The 16,993-nt window shown below is 43.0% G+C and overlaps 2 protein-coding genes across 2 annotated transcripts; one reads left to right on the top strand and one right to left on the bottom strand.

Moving 5' to 3' along the window:
* Positions 1-3,171: 3,171 nt before the first annotated feature.
* On the bottom strand, positions 3,172-6,693 carry LOC136965026 (ras-related protein ORAB-1-like). Its single transcript, XM_067259004.1, has 6 exons — positions 6,534-6,693; positions 5,573-5,645; positions 5,393-5,488; positions 5,191-5,286; positions 4,817-4,948; positions 3,172-4,638 (listed from the first exon to the last, which is right to left on the bottom strand). Exons 1-6 carry the CDS (start codon positions 6,545-6,547, stop codon positions 4,441-4,443), a joined length of 609 nt encoding a protein of 202 aa, XP_067115105.1. The 5' UTR covers positions 6,548-6,693; the 3' UTR covers positions 3,172-4,440.
* A 664-nt stretch (positions 6,694-7,357) lies between these two features.
* Positions 7,358-15,652, top strand: actr2a (actin related protein 2a). Its single transcript, XM_067259003.1, has 9 exons — positions 7,358-7,469; positions 9,381-9,491; positions 10,929-11,144; positions 11,888-11,960; positions 12,530-12,666; positions 12,928-13,077; positions 14,277-14,422; positions 14,647-14,779; positions 15,321-15,652. The coding sequence occupies exons 1-9, from the start codon at positions 7,422-7,424 to the stop codon at positions 15,489-15,491; spliced, it is 1,185 nt and encodes a 394-aa protein (XP_067115104.1). The 5' UTR covers positions 7,358-7,421; the 3' UTR covers positions 15,492-15,652.
* Positions 15,653-16,993: the final 1,341 nt, after the last annotated feature.

Raw genomic sequence — 16,993 nt, 5'->3', positions numbered from 1 at the left:
CAGTCTGAAAATGAGGAGAGGGGGGGGACTTCAGACTAAAACATGAGTGAATTTATTTCCCCAAGATAGAACTGGTTTGATCTTTGACAAGTCCTGAGTTAGATTGACTGTAAATGCTTGAGCCCCTGCCACAGAGACCTCTGGTGCCTGTTCCACCACACAGAAACGCACGACTGGCACAAAGCACTCTTTTTATTTATCACGTTGCCACGGAAATCGAGGTAGACTCCCTTCCCAAATTCCCCTCCATTGGTACAGATATGTAGAGTCCAACTAAAAAAGAGCCACAGAGGTTTGGAATTAACTCAGGGGGTCAGATGGCTGAGAGGTTAGGGAATCGGGCTATTAATCAGAAGGTTGCCGGTTCGATTCCCTGGCCAAATGACGTTGTGTCCTTGGGCAAGGCACCTCACCCTACTTGGCTCGGGGGTAATGTTCCTGTACTTACTGTAAGTCGCTTTGGATAAGAGCGTCTACTAAATGTAAGTGTAACACTTGAGAACACCTAGACCCACCCTCCTCTCCATCCTGGACCAGGAGAAAATTTTTGGGGCCCACGCAAGGATAAGAAAATGAGCGACTGTGTTTTTTAACCTAGCTCCTGTGTGACGAGCATCCATCAATCCCCTTGTGTTTTTTCTCTCTTTTTCTCTTACCTGGTCCTACCACCTATCGTTGATTTAGTTTGACCAAAGCAACGGCTGTGAATTCAGGCCAAGGAATGAAAATAAAAGTGTGTATCTTTAGAAGGTTGGGCATGAAGGTTAAAAGTAGAACAGTCTTTCGTTTAGCAGCCGAATTAAAATAGAAACAGACTCGACCATACATTTAGATAGCATGTATCGTTCATGAAATACAGTACAAATATTTTCCCTGGAGCTCACTACTTAGCTCAATTCAGTGTTAAAGATCTCCAGCGCAAACAGACGACTACTTATTTGAGTTAAAAACAAACTAAGACGCACTGTAGAGATGTGACTTTACAAGTCCGTTTAGCCATGCATTAGCTAGGACAAGATAATGACTATTGGGACAGTCAGGAGTGAGTTATGTTTGTTTACGGGCTGAGTAACTACTCCGGGGGAATGTATATGCATATGTAGGTTAAGTAAACACAAGTGAAAAGGTTGTGTTTACCATTTTGCACTCTTCGTGCCATCACGAACCACAAGAACTAAGGTTTCTTTTGTTGTCTTGACCTATATAGATCAGCTAAAAAAAACAAAAACAAAAAACAGGTGTGAATTAAACATAAGTAGGAAGCTTAGTTTAAAAAGAACAGGTGTCATTCACATTAGTCAGGGGTCGTTCGTCATGCAGATTAAAATTCATGGGTGCTTGAGCATTAGGCCAAAGTGTCGAACAGTAACACAGTTTTGATGCATAATGCTCCGAGCTGTCCACTGTGACGGGAACATACGCAGTCACGCAGGCAGTCATCGCGGACTGCTGTTGTCAGAGCAGCCTGCTCAACACTGAATCATCCACAGAGGACTTTACTGTGTGCTTTGCTGCACACTTGGCTATTGTTCGGGAGGGTGTCGAGCATCCAAATGGGACCCTTCTGGGCCAGCGCGCACTCTCACTGGTTGGACTTGGCACAGTGTCACTCCCCCCCCCCCTCGTTCCCCCTGACACCTCCAATAGAATCTGATGATGTTAAACTACAAACTGTTGGGCAACGCTCTAACCGAGTGCACAACCTACTTGGCTGAGTAGGGGATGAACAAGTCACCGTTGACATAATGGGGGTTTGACTATCTTTTTTAAACACGTACCCAGCTCAGATTGCCTTTTCAGCTAAGTGGGTATTGTCTCTTCACACTGAACTTCACACATGGGCTCACTACTCCCCTTTTTCCTTTCTCCTCCTCTTCACCCTCCCTTTTCTCTTTTAGTATTCTACCTTCAGGGCTTCTTCAGTAGATTGGGTGAAAGGCTACAGCCTCTACAGCTGTCACAGATGCTTTCCCCCTTCCATTGCCCGGCAACCGAGAACAAATAAAGCCGGCAAACAGGCCCAACTACTGCCCCTCCACCCCCCACACACTCCCCCCTCGCTCCAAACCATCTCCCTAACCCCTCCTCTCTCCGCCCCCTCACTCCCTTAAAACCTCACACCAAAACATCTAGCTCTTTGTCTGCGCTGACTGACTGAATGTATGTTTTGTTTTCACTTAAAAGCAAATTGGGGTTGTGCCTAAAGAGAGGACTGTGGGTGAACAAGGACCTGACTTCACATCGCCTTTTTTTTTTTTTTTTTACTATACTTGCTTGACATAATTATGGAGGGCTGGTGGGGGGAGGGCACAAGCAGCACGCCAAGCAGTTAAGAGTGTGCCTTTTCTTCAGTCTGGGTTCTTGTGTCTAAGGGGGTTCTGTTGGGTAACACCAGGGCACATTTGGAGCAGCGGGCATCACGCCACCTCGACTGCACTGTTGAGTGCGCCAGATGTTAATCAAACTGGCACACAATGTGTACCGATCTCAGGGTGATCTGGCATGCAGACTTGTTTGTTTTACAATGCAAATTCCACAAAGGTTAAAATGCAGTACAGATTAAGGGGGTATCAATAACTTCCACCAGCAACACTTTATGGTAATCTCAACATAAACCTTCATATATTAGTAAGTTAATAATGATGATACATGGCAAAGTCACTGTACTTTCCGAAAGATGTTTGCAAAGTGTGATGATGGAACGGAATAACTGAGTAATAGGTAAACTTCAGTGTCAGATTTCAAGTGCTGCAACTGCAGTATGAGAGACATGTTGAGGCCTGCAGGCCAACAAGAGCTAATGGTGACCTCTATTGGCACACAGTAGCAACTGATTCCCAGATGGTTTGACAACTCTTGGCTTGTTTTGTGAAGTGAAACGTTGGTATACTAGTTATCTATTCATAATTGTATGAGCCACTAATTAATGTAAAGTTACTGTAGGTAAAAATAACATTTTGTTTAAATGTGTTGAAACAGGCTAGTAAAAGTTCCAGTAAAAAAACAAAAAAAACATTTGAAACAGCACCCTTTAGTGGGGATTACTATATCTAGGGCAAAGATCATCGTACCTTGCAGTTTAAGAATACTTTCCATTTAGAAACTATGCAATGTGAGACATGTGCATGCAGAATGTGTGTATGTGTATAGAAAGAAACCCCAATGAGACCATTGTTTATCAAAGATCTCCTTCATTGTTTAATAGTAGACATTGTGCCACAAAAATGTCATGTCCGCAGCCACAGATCACGTGCCGATATTATGAATTCCAGCTACTTGTCATATCATTCATTTCACTTGCTTCTCTACAGGATTAGTTAACTCTTACATATATGTATAAATATATACAGTTTGAAGATTTGATTTTTTTTTTTTTTTGTTTGGATAGTGAATCTTTGTTGTGCTGTTGGTTGAGAAACATTAGCCGAAGGAAAAAAAACTAACTGCATTCAACACCGCTAACGTAGCCCATGGTAATGTAGCATCATGGATGTCAGCTGACAAAGAAAAACACATTGGCTAATATATACAGGAATGTTTCCTACTACTGTATCACATAAATTAACCCATCTACGAAATAAGAGCAAGTCGCTAGTAAGTCTATTCTATAAAGCATAAAGGGTATTCAAACCACACAGCGCGCCAAAGGCATATTGTATCTTGCCACACAAGGCACTGGCACATCGATTGGGGGCAACATTGTGACGCTGGACCAAAAGACATTAATGTTCCCCTCCCCCGCCCCTCAAAAAGATATTTGGACTGATGACAGTGCCCAAAATGTGCTTCGGTCATGAGCGCATTCCAGATGCATTATGTGTGTGATCTGTTGGGCCGACATACATGATGCTAATTAAGCATGTGCTAACAATTGAAGTGCTTACTAATTCTTCTTGGAAGGATATACAGTCCATGTCATGCTGCTGATCACTGTGAAATAATACATAACCATCTTAGAAAAAGGAATTTTTCTACCTGAAGCATGTTGGGCAAATTATTGTTTTAATTAACTTTCTCTCATTCATAATTTGTTTATAAGCATTTAAAATTTGAATTCAATGTTGCCAGAAATATTTGTATGTATATATGTATCCATGAATGTGTGTGTATATATGTATGAATGTGTGTGTGCGTGGTTAGTATGTAAAAAAACAAAAACAAGCCCAGTCGTTTCTGTAGGTGTGGATGGGCTTACCGTTCTATTGCTGACCTTGTCTGGAGGTGGGGGGGACTTTTTTTTCCTGGTATTGTGGCTGCACACACAATTACAACCCAGGTCACTCAGTCTAACCTCTCTCCCTCTCTCTCCCTCTCACTTACTTACTTTCTATTTCCCTATTTCTGTTCTTTCTTTTTATCCCTGTGGAGCTTGCTAACTTTTGAGATAGGTAAGGGGGGGGGTGGCGGGATGAGTGGAAGAGCATTAGGGTTGTGGAGGCTTCAGCAGCAGCCCCCAGAGGAAGTCTTGACTGGCGTGCTTTGGATCTTGACGTTGGACTTCTCCGAGCCACCAGCGGTGGCACCGGGGCCCATCCTCTTCTTGATCTCGGCCGCCATGGTCATGAAGGCCTGCTCCACATTAGTGGCACTCTTGGCGCTGGTCTCGAGGAAGGGGATCCCCAGGTTGTCAGCAAACTCCTGACGAAGGACACAGGGAGAAGGGGAAAATTGAGAATGCCAGAAAGGGTGAGATAGGGTAGAGGGAAAAGAGAGAGAGAGGAATGAAGGAAGGAAGGTGATGATGAAGGGATAAATAGACCAATGGAAAATGTCAGGAAATGCTGACCCCTCCACCTACGGCCTGCTTGATCAATACCTTGGCCGTCGTGTAGTCCACCACTTTCTTTGTCGTCAGGTCACATTTGTTGCCTACTAACAACTTGTTGACATTCTCACTGGCATAACGGTCTATCTCCTGTAGCCACTGTTTGACATTGTTGAAGGACTCCTGGAGACGCAAAATGAAGGGGGAAATACAGAAGATGACAACTCAGCACCTAAACATCTAAATCCAAAATGTATAGTAGTAAACATGCATACTATGCACATTACTAAACATATCTGGAAAATATCATATGATCTCTTAACAGATGGAGAGGGAGGGAGGAAGCAAGAGAGACAGAGATAGAGAGAGAAAGAGAGCGAGGGAGGGAGAGAGAGTGAGTGAGTGAAAGAATAGGATCAACTGACCTGGTCTGTGACATCATAAACTACAATAATGCCATGTGCTCCTCTGTAGTAACTAGACGTGATGGTGCGGAACCGTTCCTGGCCGGCTGTATCCCACTAAAGAAAAGTGAAATCAGTCACACCATGAGACAAATTACAACCAAATGTGTCATTAAAAGGGAACACAATTCAATCAATGTGCCCTACTCCCTTGTTTGCTTACGATTTGAAGTTTGATGGTCTTCCCGTCCAGCTCTATGGTCCTTATCTTGAAATCCACCCCAATAGTACTAATGTAGCTCTCTGTGTAGGTGTCATCCTGGAGGGGAAAGCGAAAGTATGAGTTCATATATTCGTGGAACGTCGTAGGCTGGTTACACACAACAGGCAAGTCAGTACTTACGGCAAATCGCAAAAGGAGGCATGACTTTCCAACGCCAGAATCGCCGATTAGAAGCAGCTTGAATAAATAGTCACTAAAAGAGCAAGGCAGATATTTCACATATTTTGTCACCAAAGTGACATTTATAACAAATATAATTTTAAACAGAAATACAGGATAAAGTATACTCTATGCGTATTACAAATCAAATTAGGCTACCGCAATATATTATTAAAGTAGTTAATAATGTTCGCTAATATATTCGTCTATATTCAAATCAAATCAAATCTATATTCTATATTCTACGCTAACTGTCCAATTGTAAGAAATTAGACAATCTGTGTGACAATCGAATACGTGACAAAGTGAGCTCTACCCCTTGAGCTTAATGTCTAACTAAAACTACATAGATTAAGAACTAGCTCCCTTCCTTTTACATTTGCTTATCGTGTGTAATGTAAAAGTTAGAGTAGTGGTGTTAAATAGGCTGAAATATCAAGTTATTTAGACTCGTGACTTGGTTGAGCTTAGCTAGGCTAGCCAGTTGTGTTGGCAGTCAACAACTTCATCAGACAGCTGGCAAACTAGGCTAGTCCGCTAACAGCAAAACATCAACAAAGCAAGTCGATTTACCAATAGCTATGGAAATGCTAGGCTAGCACAGATGCGTCTATTGCTAGTAGTTAGCTAGCTGGTCCTAGCTTGTCTAGCTAACATTTGTACTCGAATTCCGACTGATCAGTCAAAGTATTAACATTAAATTGCATTAAAGTAATCTGAAATCGTTACTTCTAACGTGTCTACGTCAAATTGGTCTACGTTTAGCATGACATTAGCTGGCTGCTATCGCTCAGTGTGTACATTATGTCAGTAAAAAGACAAAGCAGCTGACGTTGGTTTTACATAAACGCTAGCGAGCTACATTAGCTAGCAACCTTACACTAAAAACAAGCTGTCATCGTCACCAAAAAGTGGCACTTACTATTCAGGATTCATCGTTGACTAAACACGATTATCAGTTATTACTTCAGGTACTGTTATTCGTTGTCGTTGATAACCTTGATATATATATAATCCACTGAAAACGAACGCCTTTAATCTAGAACAACTAAACTAGTTTGCTAGGTTGTCGCAGAGAGAACAGCATAATCGAATCAAATATGGCTGCCAGGCTCACCAGGAACTACCAAACTAAGAGGATCATGGATATTGTAGTGTACATACACAGGGACACAATCGAACGAAACTGTGCTTTGGTCTAGGTCTCTTGCAGCCAGGGTCAGTACAATGTCATGAATGTCACATTGTATGATTTAGAATCACAACCTTACGGTATCTTCTAGAAGTTGCTGGATGTTAAAAGGAACATCTTATAAGTTAGATAATAAGAAAGTGTTTTGGAACCATAATTGTTGTGAGAAACGTATTACAGTAGGCGAATTGTCCAAACAAATTGCACTATTTGTTAAATGGTAAAGACGTTGATCCCCACAGACTGCAGAAGTTAAGAACATAAGTTCGCCACTGACTCACTGGGTGGTACCGTAAATGTTCTGTTTGTTTCTGTTTAAAAACCACCTCGAAGTAGGCTTAATCTGTTTTCAAATGTGAAAAAAATACATTTAAAAAATTATCAATTAGATGGCAAAATGGCGTACTTTTTGTCATCGAATTTGGGCAAAGAAAGCAGACATTCATAAAGGTGTATAAAAAGGCGTTGCCACTACTTTACTCTCATAGGTGGTGTGCAACATGGGCATGTGTCATACATTCCGGAAGAAGCCCTTTTGCTTTAGTGCCGGGGTGGTGATTTCCGCCTTGACGAAGAAAGTTGTGCAGAGGAGGGCTACTGGTTTCAGGATTCGTAAAAATGGACAGCCAGGGAAGAAAAGTAGTCGTTTGCGACAATGGAACCGGGGTAAGTTCCTATGCAGAACACAGTATGTCATGATAATATGTGCATACCGGCTTATCTGCGGCTGATTTTGACAGTGAAGATGACAATGATCAGAAACAGGAAGTAACATTGCTTACTAGCCTATTTCATCGTTGGCTAGCTAGCTTATGTGGCTAGTGTTGACTGGGTGGGTTGTCAAAGGAATGTGTCTGTCAGCTTCATCTGCTGAATTAGCTATGCATTATCTACGAATGTATATACATTTGTGTTTTAGGTTGAATGTGGCCAAATGCATATAGACGTATTAGCTATCAGACTGTTTTGTAACTGCTGTAAATCCAAATCAGGGTAGCTGTCAATTAAGATTTTATCTCCTGCTGACATTGCGAACTGAAATCTGCTAACGTTAGCCTGCTAGCTAGCTGGCTAGCTGATATACCTTAAATAAACCATCGTAGTTGGCGCCCCCAAAACAGTACTATATTCTATTCTCACAATCAATTCCAACTAAATGCCATCATTGTGCCACGGTCGATACATTGTAGAATTAACTGTACGGTTTTGTGGTATCTTTGTGGCTATACAGAACGGAAGCACGAGCTATATAGCTCGTCGGCTTCTCCCATTGCCCGTCACCACATGCTTAATGCTCACCAATACAACGTGAAAGGACATACATTTTTAAGGAATACAAAGAACTAATGCATTTTTTTTATAAACACGTCGACAGACACTTCTTAAATCCTACAGTATAAATGCCTAACTGTTCACAAAGGATGTCGATTTTATAGCCCCGCCCTCGTCGAACCTCCTTTGAACTTATAGGAAGTGTCTGACAGCATCTTTGGCGTTTAATTGAATACTTGGATACAATCTGATCAACGTATACATTGTAAGAATGTTACCTTTACACAAGGGTTATTTTAATGTCTGCTCCGCGAAATATATGACACTTGTTATCTATTACGAGCTATTATGAAGTGGTCTCGAGCTGTAGATCGTAGAGCGCATGTCTTATACTTCAAGAGTGAGGAAGTAAGAAATCTTTCTTCCATGTAAGGAGTTATCAGAACATTTGCTATTCGCTTATAAATATGTCGGTCGCGGTTAATTTTTCATTCATATTGGGGTTTCTTTTGTCAAATAAAAATATAAAGATAACCAAACGTAAACTCTATACATATTTTAGTTGTACTAGTCAGCACCTTTTGGGTTACAGAATTGACCCCAACTACACGGGGTGTCATAATGTCTCCTACATCATTTTGCTCGAATCTTGCAGCTACCAGGTGGCTATTTATAGCTAGGTTGATATGACCGAACATTTATCCTTGTATAAATTAAACTTGATCCTTTTAAAACTAAATTAATAACTTATAATTAAGTCCACAATACCTCTTGGGCAGTAATATATACATGTTAAAAACATTATTTGAGTTTATGAAAAGGAAGTTATTAACCAATACATTAGAAGATACAGGATATAAGCGTTGTATGGTTGACCTAATCCCTCAGATATGCTGCAGGTGAAGCAGATCTGGAATTGATTTGGAACTGATAGCACTGCTGTGTACCTCCCTCCTTCCTGAAAGTTTCAGAGACTCAGCCAGTTAGGGTGGATTGTAACTTCAGGCCAGTTTGACTGGAGCATTACTGCACTATTGATGTGTCTAGGCACAGAGTCAAGGGTTTGAAAGGCGATGTTATAATGAAGGTTAAAAGTTGACAGCAATTTTCCCTCTGCCTTTTCCTGTATATTCATTGATGTTTGGTCAATGATGGAAGGAATGGATATTTTTGTAGACCTAACATATAACCGTAAATCAATCAAATATGTCAAAGGCCGAGACAATAAAAATGTGCGTGGTTGCTGCAGTTTAAACAGCAAAGACAAACACACTTTATAAATTGTCTCTCTCCCTTGTATCATAGTTTGTCAAGTGCGGCTATGCAGGCTCCAACTTCCCAGAGCACATATTCCCTGCGTTGGTTGGCAGGCCAATCATTCGCTCCACAGCCAAAGTGGGAAACATTGAAATCAAGGTAAGAATCCATAGGCTACTTGAAGAAATGTCTGTGTGTGTGGTTCAGATCTTACAAACCAGCTGTGTTCAAAACCAAAATGTGTTTGCACCCATTATCTAAAGTCTACTTGCATCATTCCTGTCACAGGGTTATTTTTTTCATGAAAGGAAATTGTTTTAGTGTCATTAATTTGATGATCTCTGATTTCACACATACCCAATTCATGAGCACTGACCCAATGAAGAGGGAAGTGCTCAAATGTCTGCCCGTGACTCATGTTGGAACAACCCGACAAGACTACAAAATGACCATCTGCCCAGAGATGCCCTGTTGATTTCTTTTCAGACCAACCACTTGATTAATGCAGCATGTTACTCTGATACACCTCACTTTGCAATTATATTTCATCATTCCTTCTACATCCATAATTTGTGTCGAGTATCTTTCTATGTTGGTGTCCTTGGGAACACGCGCAGAACAAGAAATATTTTCACAATTTGTTGACTTATTCTAGATTTCGCACCTGAACTTGATGTGGATAGTGTTGCTCATTAAAGTTTCATCTTGATAAGTTTTTATTAAGTTCGTATTTATCTCCAAATAGGTGGAGCATGCTTCACAAACACACACATCCACATATTTCACAGATGACCGAGCTCCTCTGTTCTTCCATCTTTTGACCTTCTTCCACCTATCTATCTCTCTCTCTCTCTCTCTATGGTTGAGGTAGAATAACAGAAAGATGGTAAGTGTGAATGGGGTGTGCTTGCGTGAGTGTTTTTTCAGTTACTCAGGCTCAGTTGTCTGCTCTTGATGGTGGCAGAGGTGAGCTAGCTTGTCATCTCAAATTAAATGGATTCTCTTTACTCTGGATTGTTTTGCATTAACTTACTTCTATTACTATTACTTTTATGTTCGTCTTCCCCAGTCTTGCCAACTATTTGTTGTAATTGTATTTCCTTTTAAACATTTTACTAACAAATTTGAACATGAAATAGTTTTGGCTGCAGCTTGGACAGCAATAATTGCAGAAGGAAATCGTGATGGTATCTGGCAGCCTTACAATCTTTGCTTTAGTCCACTGTCCTCTGTGATCAGTGTCCTGACACTGATCACATACTTAATGTCCACACAACACAAGAAGAGGGACCTGTAGGACTAAAGAGTTTGCTGACTAACTTCAATTTACGAAAAGACCTGAGTCTTTCATGTATAGTGAGTGGCATGTGAGTTTTGAGGCTTGGATCTAGTTCCTCTTTGAGGGATTGCATCAAGGGTGTTCTGCAGTGTATTTTGAGGTGATGCATGTACAAACATGACTAACCCAGTGTTCTAATTCTCTATCCATCTATCGAGCCTAATGTGGTCTGCAGCCCACTCTCCATGTGGCTATTAGACCGTTTAGAAGCCATAACCTTTTTTGATAACTTGACCTTTGACACATGCTCCTTTCAGGACCTGATGGTAGGGGATGAGGCCAGCGAACTGCGCTCCATGCTGGAGGTGAACTACCCCATGGAGAACGGCATCGTCAGGAACTGGGATGACATGAAACACCTGTGGGACTACACCTTTGGCCCAGAGAAGCTCAACATCGACTCACGCAACTGCAAGATCTTGCTCACCGAGCCACCGATGAACCCCACCAAGAACCGGGAGAAAATTATCGAGGTGTGTGTGTGGAACAGTTTTTTTAAATTTGTTTTAAGTCCTTTACAATAGAGGGTCCAAAATGGAGGAAGATTTTTACATTTGAACATGGCACCGGCAATCACAAAATGTATCAGTGTGTATGCTGGGGGGGAATACTTTGTGTAACAGTCTAATTCCTCAAGCCAAACCCTTTAGTGCTAAAACTAAAAGGATATTTTAAGCTTAAATAGTGTATCACCAAAACAGTGGTTCCATGTCTTAGGTGCATGACCCCTTTATACTTACCACTCAGAGTGGGCACTTAAAACTTGTTCAGTCACTGTATTTATTCTTTTATTCACAAATGTGTTTATTCATTTAACAGGTATAGTGAAATGTGTTGTACATTTAAGGACTCACTGCACTTATTCTTGATGCCAACTACGCAAAACCCCACTAGATAGGTTAGGAGGGTACATCTCAAAACTGCCATTTATTCGGACTAACACAGCCCTAGCAACCGCTCTCTGTGGGTGTCCGTCACTGTTTATAAATGATTCAGGCCAACCTCAGAGGGATTTCAATATAGAGCTAAATGCGTGGTGCCCTGGGCGACCATTTGAACCCCTTCAAAGACTATAAACCTATATAAAATAGATGTTTTAGGAACATTTATGATTTCTGGGTCATTTGTCCTTGTGTATGCTTTTTGTATCCATGGCAGGTGACTGATTTTTTTTTCTTTTCACATGAATTGACACACTTTTTCTGTGTTGCTGCAGGTGATGTTTGAAACGTACCAGTTCTCAGGAGTTTACATTGCCATCCAGGCTGTGCTCACGCTCTACGCTCAAGGTAGGTTTACCACCTGAAAGCCTAACGAGGCCACAAAAAGGAAGCTGGGGGTAACCTATCGGGAGGCCGTAAAATGTGACCTCACGGAGTTATGTGGAGCAGATATTGAAGAGCCTACAACAAAGTGAAGCTTCGGCCTCCGTCCTCATCAAATACCCATTTCAATTGGGATCTTTCTTTACCAAGATCAAGACTCGGCTGAGTAGAGAGCGTGTCTGTCAGCGTCGGGTCCTGTCTGACACAGCTGCGGGAGGAACACAGTCCGCCTGTGTGTGACCCTCATGTATGACCCTTTCACTGGCGACACGAGAGTAGAATTTGCAGTCGCCAGTAGTTACCTCGTACTTTCCCCTCGTACACAATCGTCGTGTAGTAGACCGGTTCGATAATAAATATGTGTGCTTTGTTTTGTGACGGAAAATGAAGTGTAGTGTGAGGCAATGTTATTGCTCACGATGATCATCGGCTCCAAGCGGTACTGTGTGTGAATGTTATTTTATGTTATTGTACAGAATAAAGGGGGAAAGATAGTTAGGGTTATACTCATGGCCGTTGTTGTTGTCCTTCAGGTCTGTTGACTGGTGTGGTGGTGGACTCCGGGGATGGCGTCACCCACATCTGCCCCGTGTATGAAGGGTTCTCGCTGCCCCACTTGACCAGACGCCTGGACATCGCAGGAAGGGACATCACACGCTACCTCATCAAGGTCAGCCTTCAATGTCACCACCTCTTGGCTTCCTTTGCCACTCTTCCCTTCATGTGTTTCATTTTTTTAAATATATATATATATATATATATATATGTAATCACAAAGGGGACATGGGTAGGTTTACCATTGAAACATTTTAAAACCTAACCCTGACAACCAAATTCAAGATCACTTTGTTATTTCTTCGAGGCAGCGCAAAGGCCTTTTTTTTCTTCTCAGTTTTCCTGACCTGTGGCTTTTTATTCGACTGCTCTCTAGTTGCTGTTGTTGAGGGGCTACGCCTTCAACCATTCGGCCGACTTTGAAACGGTGAGGATGATGAAGGAGAAGCTGTGTTACGTGGGCTATAACATCGAGCAGGAGCAGAAGCTGGCCCTGGAGACCACCGTGCTGGTGGAGTCCTACACGGTCAGTATCACCTTCCCACCTAACTGCTTAGGTTTCTCCCCCAGTCATCTTAGCAAACAGGGGGGTGGTCATAGATAAAGGTGGGTTTCCATTTTCTTATCTAGACTTATCTACGGTAAAAGCCTCGGAAAGGTTGAGGGGGAAAAAAATCTCTTTGTAGCCATTCCAATTTGTTCCCCTGGTGAGGACAACCTCATACTTGACACGCGGTTTGTTTAGGTGTTAACTGTTGACATCTCCTAGGCTAAATGGGTTGACAATGAGGGTCAAAATGGAAATGGAGAGGAGTGGAGACCACATTGTCCAGGGGTGGGGAGGGGACCTCTGAAGCGAGCTCTGGGAGCCCACAGGATACTCGACCACGTGCACACATCCCTTCACGACTCTCCGAGGTAAACCGCAAGAGAGCCGCAAGTCCCCGAGATGTAAACCATCGGAGTGGAATTTTCCGTACGTGAGGTCCAGCACACCTCCCCGTTTCCCCCCCTGACCAAAATCGTCTAGAGACACAGGCCCGAGGCGGGACGGAACAAGGAGCACCACTGTAGCGTTGGAAGAAGGGCTCTACCCAACCCGCCCCTCCCAGCCCATCCACGGGCTTGACATCATTTCCTGTGCAGGCCAGACTCCCACGCCACGTGCTGTACTGGTTTCTGTTTCCTTCTCTGGTCTCCAGACTCGGAGCCGTCAATGGGTCCTTTATGCTCCCTCCCACAGTGTTCCGTCACGCTTTGTAAAAGGTCTTCTGTGTCAGGAGCTTCGTCCACAGAGTTCGGCTAGCTCCTCAGTATCGCTAGCCAGCTAGCCATTGTCCAAACATGGTCTGTTGATGTTTGACAGATAACGAAGACATACCTTACCGGTATACTTTTAGGCACTTCACATTGGTGGAAGTCCAAAGTTGTCTTTAGTAGCCACGACACTGTCCATTTAAAGCCTTGTCTTGCTTACTGCACCTGTAAATGTTTATGGTTCTGTTAAACTAAACACGAAAATCTCCTTTTTTGAAACCTTGTTTAATACTCCCACACATTGATCCTGGTCTTGATTTTTATTTATTATTTGCTTATAATATAAAATATATGGTGGTAAAATGGTGGTCCTATATCTTTTTGGCGTGGTTAAAAACATGACAAGAAATTGCGTAAGGTTGCGATGTTGCCGTGTAGACTGACCCTGTGGTCCACCTCCTTTCCCAGCTCCCCGATGGAAGGCTGATAAAGGTCGGAGGTGAGAGATTTGAGGCCCCCGAGGCTCTGTTCCAGCCCCACCTCATCAACGTGGAGGGCGTAGGAGTGGCCGAGCTGCTCTTCAACACCATCCAGGCGGCCGATATCGACACCAGGTACCTCGCGGTTTACCTCCCTACCTCCGTCCCCTCTGTTGGACCGTCGGAGAAGTCAGCTGTTACTGATGTTGAAGAAAGGCTTGCCTCCCCCCTCCCCCAACACTTCTGCTCTGATCTTGTTCTTCCTTTATTTATTTTAAATTTTTTCTTGCTTCATCTTGTCCTCTTCTTTGGTTGATGCATTGTTTTGCGAAAAACCCTTCTTCTGCTTCATCCGTCAGGTCTGAGTTCTACAAACACATCGTTCTGTCCGGTGGCTCCACCATGTACCCCGGCCTGCCCTCTCGACTGGAGCGCGAGCTCAAACAGCTGTACCTGGAGCGAGTGCTGAAGGGAGACGTCGATAAGCTCTCGGTGAGAATGCGAGGCAAACATGAGCACCTGTCGCAAACCCATGTTACTCATGTGTATCTCAAGATGGCATGTTTTAGGTACATTTGAGTATGAACTGCATTTACAGTCTGCAGTATATCGAGATTGTCAGAACACTTGGCTCAAAGGGTGTGATGCAGATGTTTGATGAGCCACCAGGAGGCGGTGTTGTCTCAAGTGGGGGATATGAGTCGAGAACTCGCCTCGAACACTGAGGAGTAACTATCTTTGTCATGGGACCGTTTTTTAAATCATGCGCTTGACAACGAGATGAAAACATAATGTCTCATTGTCCGCTTCCCTGGCACCCCAAGACGCTTCTTACTCGATTTGGCACAATGATTGCCCATTTGCAGCATCTGCAACGAGAGGCCTTCTTCTAGTTCAGGGAGATGGCTTTCTAACCTGTAATTATAAGACAATCTAGCACCTATTTTTAGTAAGAGGGAGAGGGGGTGGGCTAATAGACACGTCTCCTCCTCCTCTTAACACGCCACCCTTTTTATTTTCCGTCTCCTCGCAGAAATTCAAGATCCGAATTGAGGACCCCCCTCGGCGCAAGCACATGGTGTTCCTGGGCGGGGCTGTGCTGGCCGACATCATGAAAGACAAGGACAACTTCTGGCTGACGCGAGAAGAGTACCAGGAGAAGGGGATGCGCGTGCTGGAGAAGTTGGGAGTCACCGTCAGATAAAGCGCCCCCTCCAGAGGTGGCTCAGCCCCCGCCTCTCCTTCCTCCACCTCCACCTGACATCCACTGGTCACTCCCTTCCCTTCCTCTCCACAGCCACTCGCCACCTTTTTCCTAGTTTCACTCAGCCTCTTTTCATGGCCGTTCAGTGAGGGAGGTGTGTGTGTGAGGGGGGGGGGGGGCGGGGTGCGGGTTGTTTGGGTTGAAAGGTGGGGTTGGGTGGAGGGGGGGGGGGTGGTTCGGGGTTGAGTGCCAACAACTCGCCTGGGAATAGTTTTAATCGCCTGCCTATTTTATTGAGTCAAACAGTGATCCCAGGAGTTATTAGTGATCAATTTATAAAGGGTATCAAATGCCCTGTGTTGTTGGGAATTTAGGATTTACGGGCCCTTGTCGAGGCAGTCCCGCCCCATTTTGTAAATCTTCCCTTACACCTATATTTGTCCTTTTTTTGTTTTGTTTTTCAGGATGTTTGCTTACTCCTCTTGATGCTCCTTTATTTGACGGGTACTCTTTTTTCCCCCAAAATTTGATCTGATCGATCCAACACAAGCATCGATGGGGGACTAAAGTTTGAAGTAATGCTTTATGAAGGTTGTGAGGAGGTCATGAGAGGTCAGTGTTGGGGTCTCTCTGATCACCTTCACCTCTATATCCGGTTATGAAATCCAGTCAGCCACCATGGATCAACACAGAGCTTGATGAAGAAGGAAAAAATAAATAAAAATAAGTTTCCATTCCCTCACGATATAAAAGGCATTTCATTCCATTGATGGCATAATCTGTCATGTGTTAGATTCCAGCAGGGGACTGGTCATCTTTTCTTTTAAGTTTTGTTCACATACTTTGCCGACTCGCTTTCTGTTTTTGGAGGGATATGTGTTGCCTTCTTTCTGTTGGACTGTATTGTTTGTATGTTATTTTGTTATTTTTTTGCAGTGCATTATTCCCCATTGCTCTCTCAATTAAAGAGTGAGGATGGGTTGCATAAAGGACACCGTGATGGTTATTGGAAAAACAAGTCGTAGTGTTTGAAGGTTTAGGTTACTTTCTGCCCTTAATGACTGATCTAGATGCAGATCTTCTCTATCATATCCACATCCTTAACAATTATGAGGGAAAACAAAACCACATGTCTCAGATCAGTTGCTAAGAGCAAAAGGAAACCATATCCGGTTTTTAAAAGGAAGTCATTATTCTGAGACCAACAGGAACTCTTCTATGGTCTCAGGCACTATTGAAGATTTAATTTGTGGGTCTTGGGTAAAAATGGGAAAGGGGGTTTGTTGTGGGGTATTGAAATATTTGTAATAATAAGAATTTGGTGTCAGTAGACATGAAGACCGCGTAAAAGCTGGTATTTACGTTTTTTCGTATTGGTTCTCATATGTATATCGGCCGCACTTCATACACAATATATATGTCTACATTTCTCTCAGCAAAACGGTCATCCAGTGCTAAGTGCAGTTATTGTAGCTGGATCCTATTTTGGTTGTTTCCTTTTG

This window comes from Osmerus mordax, chromosome 21 (genome assembly GCF_038355195.1).
Source record: "Osmerus mordax isolate fOsmMor3 chromosome 21, fOsmMor3.pri, whole genome shotgun sequence".
Taxonomy (NCBI): Eukaryota; Metazoa; Chordata; class Actinopteri; order Osmeriformes; family Osmeridae; genus Osmerus; species Osmerus mordax.
The sequence above is the reverse complement of the archived record's forward strand: the minus strand, read 5'-3'. Positions and strand labels throughout refer to the sequence as shown.